Source organism: Pinus tabuliformis, chromosome J (assembly GCF_031772625.1).
Source record: "Pinus tabuliformis cultivar Carrire ecotype Pingquan chromosome J, CPIR1, whole genome shotgun sequence".
NCBI classification, from domain to species: Eukaryota; Viridiplantae; Streptophyta; class Pinopsida; order Pinales; family Pinaceae; genus Pinus; species Pinus tabuliformis.
In genome coordinates this window covers 24,380,170-24,398,157 of record NC_142295.1, presented here as the reverse complement: position 1 = coordinate 24,398,157, position 17,988 = coordinate 24,380,170, and the positions used below count along the sequence as shown (strand labels likewise).

The window sequence follows — 17,988 nt, the reverse complement described above, 5'->3', positions numbered from 1 at the left end:
GCTCTCTACTCTTAACCTCCATGCTACTTCCTTGTTCACGAATATATTTATTTTCCTTTGCTCCAAATGATTAACCCCTAACTTGAACTTCTCATTGGGATATCTAGTCATTTCATGAGAATATTATGCATTTATATGTCTCAACAACAATGATTTCTTTCTCCTCCTTTATTTTTTCTCATGTGCCAAATATAAAGCTTCTTGTTTAATCATCTTCATATTTTCCTCAAATTGAATAGTAATTTGCAGTGGTATGATCCGGATTATCCACAGTTTTGTGTTCATTCTGTCGACTTTTCAATAGGGACAATGGGAGTGAAATTAGTGGAAATTGGCTTCCCCTGATCAGACAAATAAACCCCTCCAGTCCTTTGGAAGCATAGTTTCAGGGTTTTCATTTTAATTAATTAAATAAATTTAATTAAATAAATTAAAATAGAAATTAAATAAATAAAAATAAATAAAAATTAAAAATTAATTTATTAATTAGTTGGACGAATGATTAATAACTTAAAGAGCATGCCGCTGACATAAAGAATGAAAGATCCTGCTCATCGGCCCTTGCGTAGCACTCGTCCAAGACCAAACATCATGTGTGTTTGGAAGACGCCAGGGTAATTGCAAGAGAAGACAACTATCATAAAAGGAAAATCAGAGAGGCCATTGAAATTATGAAGTTTCCTCAAAACCTCAACAGGGACAATGGGAGTGAAATCAGTGGAAATTGGCTTCCTTTGATCAAGCAAATAAACCCCCCCGGACCCTTGGAAGCATAAGATCAAAATAAGGGGTCTTTCATTCAGTAAGTCTAATTAATTAATTTAAACAATTATATAAAATTAATCTAATTTAATTTAATTAATTATATTAATTAAATTAATGGTTTAATTAATTAAATTAAATTAATCTAATTAATTTAATTTAATTTAATCTAATTTAATTTAATTAATTTAATTAATTTAATTTAATTTAATTAATTATATTAATTAAATTAATTAAATTAATGATTTAATTCTTAAATAAAAAGAAATGAATTTGAAGTTAATCTTATGTATAATAATTTTAATTATGTATAATAATTTTAATTATATTCAAATATCAAAATCTTTTAATCAAATAAATTAATAAATTAATTTAATTTAATTTGATTTAATCTATTAAATAAAAAAAAATTAATAAAAATTTTTAATGAAAGTGAAAATTTAATGAAATTGAAAATTAAATATAAATTTAATGAAAATAAAAATAAATAAAATTTTTTAAATGAAATAATAATTTTAATCAAATAAAAATTCAATTTTAAATAATTTTAATCAATTAAAAATAAAAATTCAATTGGTATGAAAAATTTTAAATAATTTAAAATTAAATTTTTTTAAAAGAAATAATAATTTTAATAAAAAAAAATTCATTTGGATTAAAAATTTTAAATTAAAATTAAAAGAAAAATTTTAATGAAATTTAATAAAGTCTTATTAATTGATAAAAAACAAATTTATTTTATTAATTAAAAACAAAAATTTACTAACTAACCAATTTATAAATAAAATTAATAAATAAACTAATTTAATTAATAAAAAGAATTAATCAATTAAGATTTATATAAATTAAATTAAAATAAAATTATATCATGTGTCGGCCATTATATAAAATTAGGGTTCTTAGTTTATTTATATCCAGGTCGCTTGCTCTCTTCTCTCAATAATAATTTCTCATTCATATTCTTTCTGTTTTGTCCTGATGATGGACCCGCTTTGGGGTTTGAAACGTTGGCAGAATGAACAAGAAACTGTGGATAATCCGGGTCATGAAGCTACAAGAAACCTCCACAGAAGCCTAAAATCTAACAATTATAAAATTCCCCGGATGCGGGTGATTAACTGTCCAAAGGACAATCAGGTGGTGCATCATATGGGCATCTGTCAGCTCACATACGCCACGAGTCAGATCGCTTGGGAAGGGAGATGGGCCTGCAAAACTTCTTTAATGCGGCCTTTATTGTGTTCACCCGTCGTCTCGCACGCCGCGTCCTGCCGCTCCTTAAACGCTCATAGCATACCAGCTTCAATGCATTCCGCTGTCGAGTTTTTACTTCCAGTTCTGGGCGTTTCTCTGAATCCCTCTGCAGGGGTTCACAGAACTGTTAATGTGCAGAGTTTGTATGGTTATTGGGAGGTTCTGTTGCTACCCAACTCAGAGCAAGCAAAAATGCAGCATGAAAGAGTCAGGTTACTGAGCAGAAGAGGGGGCTCTGGTGGTCGAGCAGTCTCGCAGCATTCCTCCGACACTCCGAAACCTGAAAGGCGATGTCCTCCGGCAACGAGGAGCGGCAGAGGAAGGGGTCGTGGTAGATCTGGAGATGCAGTATGTGAACATGCTGCTCACCATACTGCGCGGTATCGTTTCCCTTGCTCGCTCGATAATGCTACTTTTATTATTTCCGTCTCTATTGAAAAGCTTGAAGGCAACAATAATTTGGGAGCGGCCCAAGCTGAAGCACCTGCGGAACAACGAATTGTAAATCCGGAGGAACATTTGCACCCAGTCTCGGAGAATGCTTCGTCGTCGATTCTGGCAAACCCCGCTGGCCCAGGTGTGTCCGTGCGTGGCGATCCCACCGGCTCGGTGGCCCCTCATTCGGACTCAGAGGACTCTCTTCGGTACGGGTGTCTAGTTGTTGAGGAGCCCTATACTACAGATGATGACTATTTTGGCTCAGGATCCTGCATGTCAGTGCGTCGTTACTACATATATCAGCTTTTTCATGTTTTTGTCCGTGTTTCTGTCCGTCTCAGGGCGATGTCTGTCAAATGTAATGGTTTTGTCACTGTTCAAAACTGTAATGTGTCGGAGAACTGTACTGATCTTATGTGTTTTTTGTAAAATGCCATCAACAGGCTGAACTCTCAAGGCCACGACCTTGCTGTAACTTTTTGTATCAATAATAGAAGTAGTCATATTGAGAAAAAAAAAATAACAATTATAAAATTAATATAAAATAAATAAAAAACAATAATAAAATAAAATTAATCAAAATTAATTAAAATTAATTAATTAAAAAAATTATTTTAATTAATAATTTTTTTTAATTAAATAAAATAGGAATTAAATAAAATAAAATAAAAATTAATTAATTTATTAATTAGTTGGAAAATTATAGCTTAATAGGTTAAATCTTAAAAAATGATCAAATGATTAATAACAATTAAAAAAAAATTAATTAATTAAATCAATGAAAATTTTTAAAATTGATTAATTAAATAAAAAAATTTAATTGATTAATTAAATAATAATAAAAATAAAATAAAAAGCAATAGGAAGAATTAGAATTAATTATTCAATTAAATTTAAATTAATTAATCAATTGAATAGATAAAAGCAATTGAAAGAATTATAAAATGATTACTTGATTAATTTTAAAATAAAAATTAGAATTATTAAATTAATTAAATCAAAGCTTATTAATTTAATTTAATTTAATTATATCCATTTTAATTAATTAATTAGATTCTAATAAAAATTTAATATAAAATAATTAGTCAATTAATTAAACTAAAATAATTATTAATAAAACAAATAAATTAAAGATTATGAAATATAAATTAATTAATTAATTAATTAATTGATTAATTAGAAAACTAAGGCTAAATAATAAATAATAAATATGGTAAATAACAATAAATAAATAAATAAAAATTTGAATCAGATTAAACTAATTAATCAAACTATAAACTAATAAATTAAATTATAAACTAATAAATTAATCTTTGAATAAAATAATAATAAATTAAAATAAAATAAATAAGAAATCATACATATGAGTGTCGGCTTCTTTAAAAAATTAGGGATCTAGGTTTATTTATTCCCAGGTCGTTTGACTCTTCTCTCAATAAGATTTCATTCATATTCTATTAGTCTTGATGATGGACCCTCTTTGGGGTTTGAAACGTTGACAGAATGAACACAAAACTATGGATAATCCGGATCATACCACTGCAAAAAACTTCCACAGAAACGTAAAATCTGAATAGTAATTGATACGATTGAAGACTTGTTAAATGGAACTCACTTCTTCTTAATTGATTCAATAAAATATGCCTCTATCAACAAAGAATAATTAAATTTGAATTTTGTCTCCCCATAGATGCCATTTTCAAAAAAATAGGGAAGTGATTTGACTCTCCTCTATAGCCCACTCATTGCATAATCTTCATATGGTCACTGATAGTAGCTTTTAACAAAAGGAACCTATTTAGCCTTTTGAAAACATTGTCTTCACCCTCCCTATTATTTCTAAATGTTGGTATTAACTTGATGGGATTGATATCGAATAAACCTGGCACATTCGATTTCCTCACAAAAAGATAAAAGAAAGGATTAGATCAACTTGAGTAGAGGTCCCATGAATTTTAGATTTGCCAATTGAAAATTGAGGTCACCCCGTACAATGACATTCACTTCTTTAATAGAGTTTGCAATTGTAAAAATTCTCCCATTAGCTAACCCTATTAGAGTAAAGAAAATATGTATTTAGCATTGTAATCTTTTTATCTAAAACCCAATAATATAAAACATCTCCCAATCCTTATTTAAAGGACTAGATGTTAGACTATGCTAAGACTCTTAACCTGCAACCAAAAATCAACCCACTCAATTACCCCATAACATCAACGAAAATAAAGTCTCAACCCTGAAATAATTTTCCCAATTCATCAACGATTTTGGCAATGTCACTTGAAGGCTCTTGCAAGTTTCAATATCAATATATTATGTTTTCAAACTCAACCAATCTCTTTATGTTTTGTCTTTAATAAGACCACCTAATTCTATGCAATCAAAAGATGATTTTATCATGAGGCAACCCCTACTAGGGTGTTACTAACTCTAAGAGATCACCATATAGAGTAATATTTACTAGATATCACTTCTTAAAAAAGCTTCTCTTGAACCATGCACATATTAAATATTTTTATACTACTTAGCTCATTGTTTCCTTTCCCCTCAATCTATCTTAATCCCCATTAGTTCATTAGTGTTTCTTTATGTATCTCATCTATATTGAATTGTAGAGTGTACTTCATTTCTATCAATAAAATTAATAAATGTAATAAATTATATAGAAAGCCCTTAAATTAATGAAAATGATAAATGAAAACAAATGTGTAAAATGTTGATAATAATAATATTATTACTCAATTCTATTATGATGATTATGATTAGTGTCCATTAAGATTGAATTATTTAGAATTTTATTTATGCTCAAAAGCTATTAAGAGAAACATTCCAAGATTTTCATAGTTTTGTTCAACTAAAAGGTTAGGAAGGTTGGTAGCAAGCGTAGCGAAATCTATATAAAATAACAGAGCAGTAAGAGTACTAAAAAGAGTTTTCTTTTTAAATCCTATATCCAGAATTTTGAAGATTTACAATTGTTTTCAAGCTCATAATAAGCTTTGCACCTCCCATTTATGCTTTTCTCAAAGCTATAACTCAAGTTTAACTTGTGATGGATATCAATTTTGAGATACTTGTATAAAGATAATTCCTTCAAGTTGTTTTCATACACGATGGTATCATATGTGAGATATTAAGTTTTGGTGGATAAAGAGGTATTGATGGTCATGGGAACAATTCCAAGAGGCAAAGATGTTAGGTGTATCTGACTTATTTTAATGGGAAATTTAAGAAAGCATGTGAGATGGATATTATGGCATATTTTGAATAAGAGATTTTTTTTTTTTTTTGTAGCAAAAAGGAGTGAAGGTGAAGGCCAAGCAAGAAAACGTATTCACCCCACAACCAATTAATCGTTATGTTAGTAGAAGGCACCACTCCCTTGTGGTTTTCCCAACTGGCCTAATGATAATTGCGTTTTGAAGCTTATATGTTACCATGAACCAAATCATAAAGGTTATGGTTTTGAAAGTGAGAAGAAACATGAAGGGTAAGATTTCTCTTTTTTTTCAAGAAATACATAAGGGAATGGATGTGATTTTGGCATTTAGCCCCCTTCTTGTTTGAAGATGAGATTTGGGGAGTGCCTCCAAGTGGCTACATAAATAATTTAACAATGATAATAAAAAACTCTAAGCGAATGATTATGGGTTAAAACACAAATACCTACTAAGCACAACACTTTTTCAAACTTTTACCTTTCCGAACTGAAGTCATGGTTCAACTAATTTTATCTATATTGTTTTTTCAAGATTAATGAATATTAACTTCAAACATAAGAAACACTCGTTATATTCCACTCTTACTACAAACTAAAGACCTTAGCTAACAATGTGAAGTGAATTATCCATTTCCTTATCAATAGTTAACAAAATGAAGCAACTCTATATTCACTTATCAATCTTTAGCTACATCAAAGTCATAAAATCAACCATTTATCCTTTTATAAAACATTAGTTAAGTTCCTTATAAATCATTAGCAAATCAACCATTTATCCTTTTATAAAAAATTCCTTAGCAAAGGAAGCCAAGTCAACCCTTCATCTCCTTAAAAATCCATAATAAAATAAAATAAATATTCCATTTTTTAAAAACCTTCATTAAGAATCCATAATAAAATAAAATAAATATTCCATTTTTTAAAAACCTTCATTAAGAGAGAAAAATACTAAATAAAATTGGTAAAAAAAAAAATATTTAATGAAAATGTTAAGACCAAATCAAAACATACATCTATTAAACATAAAAGAATTTATTTAGAAAATCTAAATGCTATACAATTTCATTATGGAAAATCTCAATGAAAGTCAACCTATGAAACATTCATGTCACAAGTAATTACGATAAGAAATCTTAACACATGGGACATTTTAAGTTTGTGGTTTAATAACAGAGTGGACAAATTCATGGAATGTAGATTCCAAACGTCTTTATTATTATTATTATTTTTTACAAGAACGGGTATGGGATTATATTAGACTTTGGCCAAAATGCCTTTCACCGGTGACATTTGGTCGGGCATAGCCCTTAAACTTTCTTCCACTATCTGTTCAAAGGCCCCAAATCCTGGGTACCCGCAAGATTTATTCGAGACTATCGAGTCTATCTCCGTTATTTTCCCTATCTTAAATAGGCAAACAAACTGGTTCAGCAAAATGAAAAAAAACATGACAATCTTTATGGAATGGAGTCCCAGCTCTCAATTCCCTCTGCCAAGAGACAGCTAGCGGAAAGAGGAACTGCCCTGTTGGCTTCCAAATCAACAGCTTTATTGTTTTCCCTCAAAACGTGGAGGAGAGTTGTAGTCTGGGAATATTTCATCAAGGTTCTGATTCTTGAAATGATTCTTGTCAGTCTAATGTCTACAGGAGAGGAATCCTCTACTAAGACTTTGATAATGGCTCGAGAATCTCCTATAACGCTGAATAGCCTTTTCTTGCTTAAGACCTTGCAGAAGTGCCAAGGCTTCAGCTTGCATGCTGGTGGACTGCCCTAATCCCTAAGAGAACTTTGCCACTGTTATGCCCTCTTTATTTTTTATAATTCCTCCTGCCCCAGCTAATCCAGGATTGCCTTTCGCCGCTCCGTCGAAGAACAAAGAGAATCTGGATTTCCTTAGGAGCAAATCCGAAAGATCGTTCTCCTTCCCTCTGAATTGTCATTCTTTTATGGCCCTGTGATGCCTAATTTTGCCAGAGAAATGGAGGTCCATCGAGGCACCCCAATCTAAGTCATGCTGGCTCAGATTCAAATCTGGCAGATAATCCCCAAGACTTTCTTTCCAAAGGCATTTTGTTTTGATGATGATGAACTGTGAGTTTAGACTTTCATCTCTGAAAACTCTTCTATTACGCTCAAGCCAGATCTGCCAGCAAGCGAATTTCGGCAAGGAGAGCCATGCAGCTATGAATCTTTCATTTTTTGGGAGTGTTTCTGGGTAGTAATTCCACCATTTTGCAAAAATATCTAATATAGACATAGGTAAAGTGAATTTAGATTTCCAGTAACTCAGAAGGCCTTGCCAGATTTCTCTTGAAAATTTACAGTCCAGAATGATATGTTGAGCATTCTCCTCACTGTCACAACATAAATGGCATCGAGAGGGACCATGAAATCCTTTCTTCTGCAATTTGTCCGCTGTTAAAATCCCTTTGTGGCACAACAACCAGCAAAAATAATCGACATTAGGCATGGATTTGAAGTTCCAGATCCCGTTCCAAACAGCAGGGTTAGGGGGGACGTAAGGATGATCATGAAGGCACTTGTAACCTTGCGCCACCGTGTACAGCCCTGGGGCGGCTCCCCATCCACGGGCGTCCTTCTTACCCACGCGCAGAGGTGCCATCCCGTTTAACAAGGTAAGAAGAAGGTCGTGTGCTTGAGACAGCTCAGGAGGGACGGGAGGGAGTCTCCAGCGCAACTAGATTCTGCCTTCCCATTGCGAGATGTCCCAAAGAGTGTTGCAACCTGCGTTGTCCAACCACAAATGCAGCGCATGAAGAGAACTGTGAGACGATAAAGGGGGGTGCATCATAATGCTGTCTTCCCATATCTTACATTCTTTTCCGTTTCCTGGAATCTAATACACTCTATCTCTGATTAAAGGGACTACTTTGTGGTAGAGTTTGATCAGCTGCGAGCCTGTGGTGGGTAGAAGGGCGTCGAGACATCTATTCCTCTTTCCCCTAAAATATTTCCTCCAAAGAGCTCTTTGCGCCCAACCTGGATGTGGTCCAATGATTCTCCAGAAGATCTTGGCTCCCATGGCTATGTTTTGGAGGCTGAGATCCTTAAAGTTAAGGCCTCCTTCGCTCTGAGGCTTGCAGATTTTCTCCCAACTTACCAAAGGGATTTTCCTGTCATTATGATTGCCCCCTTTCCAGAAGAACTTGCGAATGAAGGTTTCCATTTTTTTTATGATGCCTGAAGGGGCTAGAATTACAAAGAATTGAAAAATGGGGAGGCTACAGAGAACGGATTTGATGAGGACAGCTTTGCCAACGCGATTTAACCATGAGAACCCCCAAGCTTAGATTTTGGCCTTAAATTTGTCCAACAGAGGGACCCAATCTTTGTTGTAAGCCAATTTGCGGAAGATGGGGAGGCCCAAATATGTAAAGGAGGACCAGTTGAGGGAAGCAATAAAGCCCAGGATTCTTGAGATGGCAGAAAGGGTGGAAGCCGAAATATTCCAACAAAAGACTTTACACTTACCACTGTTTAAACTGTTGCCTGTAGCTTCACTTTAGTCGTCTAGGACCTCCTTGAATCTTGAAGCAGATCTGGCGGAGGCAGCCCCTAATAAAAGGGTGTCATCCGCGAACATGGTGTGATTAATATTTTTAACCCCTCTTGCTATATTGAGCCCCAAGATCTCTTGGTCAACCAGTTTCTGATCGAGGTAGAAACTCAGGACAGAAACATGAAGGACGAAGAGGAGCGGAGAGAGGAGGCAATCCTGCCTAAGCCCTCTTGAGGCTTTAAAAAAACTAGCTGCTCTCCCATTCACCAGAGGGGCGATCCAAGGATCAGCAATACAAGCACGAATCCATTTTAAAAAGCCCATTCCAAAGCCAAATTTTTTCAGGACTTCCCAAAGAAAGCTAATTCTGACCCGATCAAAAGCATTAGCTAAGCCTAATTTAATTACCATACCTTTCTCTTTGCGAAGCTGGCTCGAATGAATCGCCTCTTGCACCAGGATGAAGTTGTTAGCAAGCTGTCTCCCCTGAACAAATCCACCTTGGTTCTCCGGGATGATGGCTAGAAGAATGCCTTTTAGTCTGTTGGCAATAACCTTTGTGATTAATTTGTATCCAATATTACAAAGAGAGATGGGGCGGAACCGATTGAATTCTTTAGCACCCTTTTCCTTGGGGATGAGGGCAAGGAAAGCTGAATTGGTGCTACCCCCAATTTTCTGGCAAGTTTGGGATTTCAAAGTCATTTTGTAGAGGTCTTTCTCCACAATTTGCTAGCAGGTTTGAAGGAATCTTGCAGTGAAGCCATCCGGGCCCGGGGCTTTGTCAGGCTCCATGTCAGAGAGAGCATCTTTTATTTCTTGTATAGAGATCTTCGCCTCAAGCTGTTGATTCACTGAAGGAGAGATCCTAGGGGGAACCGCCTTCAGAAATTTGGAGTTTGGGTCTGTCACGCCCTCTTCTCTATACAGGTTTTGAAAGTGATTGAAAGCTGCTCTTTTTATGCTATCAAAGTCTTTGTGAGTCGAGTTGCCATCTTTGATTTCTGCGATAGAATTGAAGCTCTTTCTGGCTTGAGCTTGTTTGTGGAAGAAGGCAGAATTTCTGTCTCCTGCTTTAAGCCATAAACTCCTAGACTTCTGTCTCCAATGCTCTTCCTCTGAAAGGCAGGCTTTATGGAAGATTTTCTGGAGCTCAGCTTCCTTGTCTAGAACTTCTTTAGTGATTTCTGCATCTTCACTTTGAGCATGGTGCTGGGTGAGATTGTCTTGGGCTTGCTTTCTCTCTTTTGCAGGGGAGGGGAGGGATTTGGCCCAAGTTTTAAGGACTGCTTTCAGTCTTCTAAGTTTTTCTTCCCAAATGAAGAAAGGAGAACCTTTCACTGGAAAATTCCAACAGTCTTGAACCAGCTTCAGTAACTCTCCCTCCTTGACCCAAAGAGGGTTGAATCTGAAGGGGATGGGTCCAAGATCTTTGTGGCCCAACATCTCAAGCAAAATGGGCTTATGATCTGAAACACTGTATGGGAGGATATGCAATCTGGATTCTAAGCCCAGCAGAAGGAAGGAACTCTGCACCAAACATCTATCAAGTCTAGCAGCAATGTGACCAGGACCTATTCTTTTGTTAGACCAGGTGTACTTACCATTTTCTGGGGGGATGTCAAGCAGATCCTAGTCCTGCATGAGGTCTTCCACCCATTCCCTTGCGGGATCCCTTATGATTGTGCCTCCTCGCTTTTCCTCCATGCACATGGTAAGGTTTAAATCCCCTGCCACAATGATGTTTTCCAAATTTTCTGACTCCGACAGTTGTCTGATGGAGTCCCAGCACTCCCTTTTCTCCCCTATATTTGTTTGAACATAGACATTGAAAAGGCTGACTGCCTCCCTCGAGTCCAAAGGCTGGAGCTTCAAAAACAGCCAATGGGTGTTGTGTAGCTCGGTGACCAGCCTATACTTGAGAGGATTCTAGAGGGAGCCCAGACCCCCAGAGGCTCCCCGTGTTGAAACTGCATGTCCGCTACTTCCTTTCCAAATTTTTTTACTGATTTAGAGAAACTCCTTGTCCTCCATTTTGGTCCCCTGAATCAGAAGAATGTCTGGGGATTCTCTTCTTATAAGGCTTCTCGTTGCTTCTTCTTTCACTTTGCTCCCCATTCCTCTGCAGTTCCAGGAGACGATCTTCATCATTTATTCTTATGATGATGGGCTCCCTTGGAGCCCTGCCCTTGGTTTTTGATCATCTTTGGATTTTTTCCAAGGAGTTTCTCCAGAGTGGGCTGACTACCCTGAAGCTTGTCTTTGTAAGTTTCCTAATCTCTCTTTTCTCTAGCAGATTTTCGGCCTCTTGCAGATCTTCTGACCGATGTCTGCATGTCTCCTACTTCTCCATCCTCCTCAGACTCCTCCGAGTCATGTTCCTCCTCGGATGCTTCTGTTTGCTTTTCCTTGTTTCTTGCCGTGGCGCTTTCTTCAGGTCTTGCATTTGCTGAAGTCGTTTTTTTCTGGAGGTTTATCTTGCTTATCTTCTTCCTGGGGAGTCTCTTCAGTGGAACTTAAGACCTCATACCTGTTTTCTTGACTTTTTTGTGGGGGAACATTCTGGGTGGAGGCAGGTTGGGGGCCATGTACCCCAGATTTCTTTTGGGATGCCTTTGACCTCTTGACCTGGTTCCAGCCCTCTTCCTTACCTTTCTCTGCTTCCCCTTTGTTCGGGCACCCTCTTGCAAAATGGCCATAGGTATGACATTTACGACATTTGAAAGGGAGTTGCTCATAGTCCAGAACTTGCACATGTGTCCAACTACCGACCTTTAATTTGATGGCCTTCGGAAGCCCCACCTCTAAGTCCACCTCGACACAGATTTGGGCGCAATCATACTGGTCATTGTTGTTTGCTCTATCAATGAATTTTCCCAAAGTATTTCCTATGTGCTTGAGGGACTCCCAGTTCCAACAATGCACTGGAAGATTAGGGAGCCGAACCCAGACAGGGACCGCCGTTGGGACATCCATGGTTGGATCGAAGTCGGGGGTTCATTTGTTGAGGTAGAGACCCTGAGGTCCCATGAAATATGGCCCATTCCTTAAGATCAGGTCTTTGTCCTCCTTTGTGTTGAACTCGAACAGGAAGAAGCCTCTACCCAGAAAATAAGAGGTGACATTGTTTTCGATCAACGGAACCCAGTTCTTGATGACCCAGTTTTCCGTCGATTTTGGCAAGGGCCAAAGGCCCGTGAATTGACCCACCAGGGCACGATCTGCCAGGGACAAAGCGACCTGGATCGGGCCCTCAGGAGGGAGGTTTACCTCCGGAACATCGTCGAGCCTTTTAACGAATTTAGAGACTTCAGGCTTCTTCTTTTTAGGCAGCGAAGCAAGGAGAGAGGAGAAGGCTGCTTCAGCTTCCGGGGATGGAGCTTGCGAGGGACCAGTAGGCGAGCTTTGGGTCTCCATGACAAAGCACAAATCAACAAACCCGATCTGCACCAAGCAAGAACAGGAAGCGAGGCATCTCAAGACCGGAAAGAAAAGGGATCCAATCAGACCTTGCAGGAGCCGAGGGCACCGATCCAAGCAGATCTGACAAGAGCAGGAGGCTCAGCGAGGTCTTGGAGAAGAGCGGGAGGAAGGGGCCTAGCAGATCCGAGCAACCCCGCGGTCAGGAGGACCAAGGTCAGGGGCGGAGTCGGCTGAGAGGGCAGCGCCCAGACTCAGTCTGCACAGAGCAATCGCAGCGAGGGTAGCCGACTCAAAAATTGAACGTCTTTATTATTAACAGATATCAAATTATATGTATTATATAAATAATAATTAAGAAGATTTATTTATTTAATAATTAAGTAAAATAAATAAATAAATATTTAATATTTAATATTTATTTTGTAAAATTGAGGATTACATTATTGTATCAAGAGTTGTTTTCTAATTTAGTATAGAAGAGGGGTTGTAATGTCATTGTAAAGTCGTGTCTTATTATGTAAGCATAAATAACTAAAAATTAATAATTAAAATTAAAATATTATTGAGGTAAACCGTAAAATAGTACATTTTTATTTAGTATTTTTGGGCTCTAGGTTTTGACAACCATGGTTTTTCCAATGGTATTCTTTGGTAATATAGCCTCTTTAAAATCCTTCCTTTGTAGTTTGCCTTCTAACATAAATGATAATTAAAATAAAATGGTTTTAGTGACGAAAAGAATATATATAAACCAACCTATATCTTAACTTTGTATCTATAAAATGCAAACCTTTCCTCAAATTTTACACTTAAAATGCACAAAAAAAAAAATTACACCTTGAGAAATTTGACCTCTCTAAACTTCATAAATACAAAATTAAAACAAATCTAAACTTATTTAAGATTAAGCTCATAAAATTACAAAATTATTAACTTTATGTAAATCATTTTGAAATTGTTAAATCCTTTAAACAAAGCACAATTACAATAATAAATTAATAAATCTAAAGTTTAATTAAAAAAAATAAAAAAATAAATACACACTGGAATAACATGTAAATTAAATTTTTTTTATATCTTTTTACTATTTTACAAGAAAATAAAACAATAATTTATATACATTTATGTTATTAATATTTCTTTTGAAATTATTAAAAAAATATTACTACCATCTTTAAACTTTAAAATTGAGCTGTGATTGAATAATTATGATTTAAATTCCATGGAAAAAATAATTTAGCAAAAGCAAAAGCCCTAAACATTACTGTTAAGAATAATGCAACAAGACATTTTTCCCAAATACTTGCAACACTTGCATAATCCTCAATTACAAACTTTCTGCGTAAACATTGCTATGGTGCAGTGCATTGACCTGAAGCTTTTTTGACATCTATCTCGCGAGGTCATTACTTGTAAACTTCACTAAAGCACGTTCAATTTAAGAACTTCACAAATTTCTAATATTATAATAGAATTTAAGCCTAAGCCTCTAAAGATATCTATTGACAATATTGCAGAGCTCCATTGCCCCCTTTCATGCAGAGACTCAGCCCCCATTATCAACCTTTCCCTCCCTCTCGGTCTTAGCAGCTTTGGCGGTGTCATATGATGCATGCAGCCCAAAAAAGATGTAATACAAGAGTACCATGGCAGTCCAAACAGCAAACCTGATGAAGGAATCCTTATCTAAGGAACCCAAAAGAAAAATGTTTACGGCGATGGATAGAGCTGGTATCCAAGGCATGAATGGCACCCCCCACAGCTTTGGCGTTCTAGCCAGTGGAACAAACAGCCTTAATCCTAATGTACCTAGAAACAGTACAGGCACTGTTATTAAATAACCAATCCACCCATCACTGGTAGCCCAATATACAGCAGTGGCAACTGAGGATCCAATGATTATAGCCAGAAATATGATCAGTTTTCTCCGATTTTCAATGCTTGTTTCGCCCGAAACATAATATCTCCTCACAAGTAGTGCTATGGCTACTAGGCTGAATATAAACAAGGTGCTGATGGATACCAGGTTGGTGAGGACATCTAGGCCTGTGAAAAATGCTATAACTGCTGTGGTAATGACCATTGTGGCTGTTGCATTGATTGGAGTTCCTGTTTTTTCATTCACCATTGCAAACCAGGGTGGGAACATATGTGTCCTTGCAATGTGGGTCAGATACCGGGCTTGGCCTACGACACTCACCATTAGGACAGTGGTCATACCCTCAAGGGCTCCTAAGGCTACTATGTATTTAGCCCAATCCATTCCCACCTTTGAGAAAACTACACTGTATGCAGCATTAGTATCAATGGTTTTGTAGTTTTGCATCAGGCATAATGTCAGCGCCATGAGACAGTAGACCGTTATGATGACCACCATGGATCCAACTAGTCCAATAGGAATGTCCCTTCCAGGATTTTTAGTCTCTTCTGCCATTGTTGAAACTGCATCGAAGCCAACATATGCAAAAAAGAGAACTGCAGCTGAACTGAAAACGCCCCTCACTCCGTAAGGCATAAAGTCCGAGTAGTTTGATGTATCTGCATGCGTTAGCCCGGCAATGATGATGAACACAAGGATCGCAACATGAAATACAGAGGCTATGGAGTTGATTCTGGATGTAATTTTGGTGCTCTTTATGGCAACAATGCCTGTTATGAAGAGGATGGCAACTGCTATGGGGTCCAAATCATTGAAATTATTAGCCAAATTTGTATGAATGCGAAAAGCATTAGATTGGCGATTACAGAGTGTGGCGAAGTAGGATGTCCATGACCTTGCAACTGCTGCTCCACTAACGACATATTCTAATAGGATGTTGCCTGCCCCTATGAGTGCCACAAAGTCTCCCAATTCCACTCTGAGATAGGCAAACGAACCACCTGCAAAATCAACCTAAGTAAATACTTGAGGGGGAATATACTTGAGGGGGAATATTAGATATTCCTGGATCATACTTCTGTTTACCTCTACAACATTTGTGATAACTATACAGACGGCTGAAACAGAGAATTATAAAAAATAAAAGTAAAAATCCCCTTTCTTAACAATGCCAAGAAACCAATATACATCATAGGTCAAGAAACCAATATATATTAAAGTGAATTTATATTAGATTGATAAAAATTTAATTCATAAAATTATATATGTAAAATTGTAATTGGGTTAGGACTATCTCCTAAAACTGCTGGCCTTTATAAGGCTTTGTCTTTTTTTGAGATAAGGAAATATGTTAATGGTTTAAGATTCAGAGGTATCTAGTAAGAGTGAAATCCTGCCCCCTTACAAACCAAGTAGCCATTAATTCCATTGAATCAATATTGTTTCTAAAACAAAAGACTGTGTGAGTGGACCAGATGAAACTAGATTAAGATATAAATAGACAATGTATATACTGAAAAAATATATACTATTCTGAACATGTGAAATGCTAATCAACCTAATACAACAGCTACAGGTATTTTGCAGAGTTGGTTCAAGATACCTCAAGAAGAAACTCCACAGCAAGTATGCTCATCTTGAGAGGTGCTAGGGTGGTTGACTTGAGAAAAACATAAAATAGCATTTGTGTCTCCCATGAAAGAAAACACCAGTAACAGAACACAACACTCACAAGTATTCTGGGAGGGGGGAAAGAAAACACCAGTAACAGAACACAACACTCACAAGTATTCTGGGAGGGGGTAAGTTCAGTTCAATATACTTGAAGATGAGATGAACAGTGGTGGCGGTTTTAACTCAGAGAAGCAGCACTAGGATAGTAATTTGAGAAGAAAAAGGCTGTGTACTATGTTTATGTACTATTAAGAAAACATCAAAGATATTTAGGAGAAGTTGAATTATGGTATTTGGTGTACTCAAGTGTTTATGGGTAACTTAAACCACAAGAACAAAACCCCACTGTCAGATGTGATTATTTTGAAAATAAATAACAGAACAGGAACATTTCTTCCAGTAAAAATGGATTTGAGCTACATAAATAAACAATGGTGTATTTAAAATGTAACACAGTTTATAATTAGAGTTAGTTGAACTTGTGGTTAATATTATTGAGTATTTGACTAAAGTCTATATTAATAGTATCAACTTAGAAAAGCGTAGCAAATTCGGTGTAGCAAAACACAGAGAGCAGAGCAGAGTAAAAGCTTCTGACCTGCGATGGGGATTTCCACAGCAAATTCGGTGTAGCAAAACACAGAAAGCAGAGCAGAGATTCCCGAGATGACATATGATAATAGGATTGCAGGCCCAGAGTCTGCTTGGGCTTCCTGTCCCGTTAGGACAAAAATCCCAGCACCAATAACAGCTCCAATTCCGAACCAAATCAAATCCCACCAATTTAGATTTTTCTTCATGTCATGCCCACTCCGAGCCCGAACCTCTGTCAGTTCCACCTCAACGGAAGACCTGTCAAACAGTCTGTCCCAAAATCTATTCCCCGTCTGCCGCAGAGCATTTGAATAACTGCCCCAGCTCCTGAAGGATTCCTCCGGTAGAAATTGACCCTTCAAAAATTTCCCAATGTCTCCGGCCATGTGAAAGATTTTTCTTTCACAGGGTAAGAAAACTTATCATAATTCAGCTACTAAACCCTCTGGCCATGTTATTAACCATGAAGGATTCCTCCGGTAGAAATTGACCCTTCTGGAATTTCCCAATATCCGGCCATGTTTTTCTTTCACAGGGTAAGAAAACTTATCATAATTCAGTTACTAAACCCTCTAGCCATGTTATTAACCATTTATAATTATGAAGGTCTGTATCATAATTACCAAATTGGAATTCAAATTATATTATATATCTTATAAATTTTATTATTCATTGTTAGAAAAATTCATTATTTTTATCAATTGCAAACTTACTATTTTTTATCCTGTTTCAATATCACATTAATTGTTTTTCACAACTGTAATTTTTTTAAAATATAGAATTTGCTATTTAAATTTTAAAAATATAAATTTTATATTAACAAAAATCTTTATCATCACAATTGTAATTTTTTTAATATAGAAATTTTTGTTTTTTAATTTTTCAAATATTTAAATTTTATATCTCTTAATTGTAATTTTTAATATACTATTTACTATTACTTTTTTCAATATAGAAATTTTAGTCTTGTGGAAAATATATAGCTAATGAGTTGTATTCACTAATAGTTAGATGCCAGCTAAGCTTAAATATCTCTTTGATCATTGAAAGTGACCCTATAAACTTAATAGAGACTTTCAAAGATCAGGATAGGATAAGTTAAGACAATAAATTACGGAATTTTAAGTTTAACCAATAGAATTGGAATTTTTGAGCAGTTGGTTCTTGCAATTGAGATAAGATAATAAATTTTTAAGAATAATTTTATATTTACAAAAATAAG

At 35.8% G+C, this 17,988-nt stretch overlaps 3 protein-coding genes across 3 annotated transcripts; all 3 read right to left on the bottom strand.

Moving 5' to 3' along the window:
• Window positions 1-7,612: 7,612 nt before the first annotated feature.
• Window positions 7,613-8,299, bottom strand: LOC149225237 (uncharacterized). The gene has a single exon (XM_089379895.1). The coding sequence runs from the start codon at window positions 8,297-8,299 to the stop codon at window positions 7,613-7,615; it is 687 nt and encodes a 228-aa protein (XP_089236021.1).
• Window positions 8,300-9,928: 1,629 nt separating this feature from the next.
• LOC149225236 (uncharacterized) lies at window positions 9,929-10,642 on the bottom strand. Its single transcript, XM_089379894.1, has one exon. It carries the CDS (start codon window positions 10,640-10,642, stop codon window positions 9,929-9,931), a length of 714 nt encoding a protein of 237 aa, XP_089236020.1.
• A 3,380-nt stretch (window positions 10,643-14,022) lies between these two features.
• Window positions 14,023-17,346, bottom strand: LOC149225235 (cationic amino acid transporter 1-like). Its single transcript, XM_089377011.1, has 2 exons — window positions 16,771-17,346; window positions 14,023-15,499 (listed from the first exon to the last, which is right to left on the bottom strand). The coding sequence occupies exons 1-2, from the start codon at window positions 17,150-17,152 to the stop codon at window positions 14,166-14,168; spliced, it is 1,716 nt and encodes a 571-aa protein (XP_089233137.1). The 5' UTR covers window positions 17,153-17,346; the 3' UTR covers window positions 14,023-14,165.
• Between the last annotated feature and the right edge of the window lie 642 nt (window positions 17,347-17,988).

Excerpts from the sequence above, each read along its gene's own strand:
- LOC149225237 (XM_089379895.1), bottom strand. The coding sequence starts at position 8,299 with ATGGCACCTCTGCGCGTGGGTAAGAAGGACGCCCGTGGATGGGGAGCC.
- LOC149225236 (XM_089379894.1), bottom strand. The coding sequence starts at position 10,642 with ATGTTGGGCCACAAAGATCTTGGACCCATCCCCTTCAGATTCAACCCT.
- LOC149225235 (XM_089377011.1), bottom strand. The coding sequence starts at position 17,152 with ATGGCCGGAGACATTGGGAAATTTTTGAAGGGTCAATTTCTACCGGAG. Across the intron at positions 15,500-16,770 it reads TGTGGAAATCCCCATCGCAG|GTGGTTCGTTTGCCTATCTC; the intron begins GTCAGAAGCTTT and ends TTGATTTTGCAG.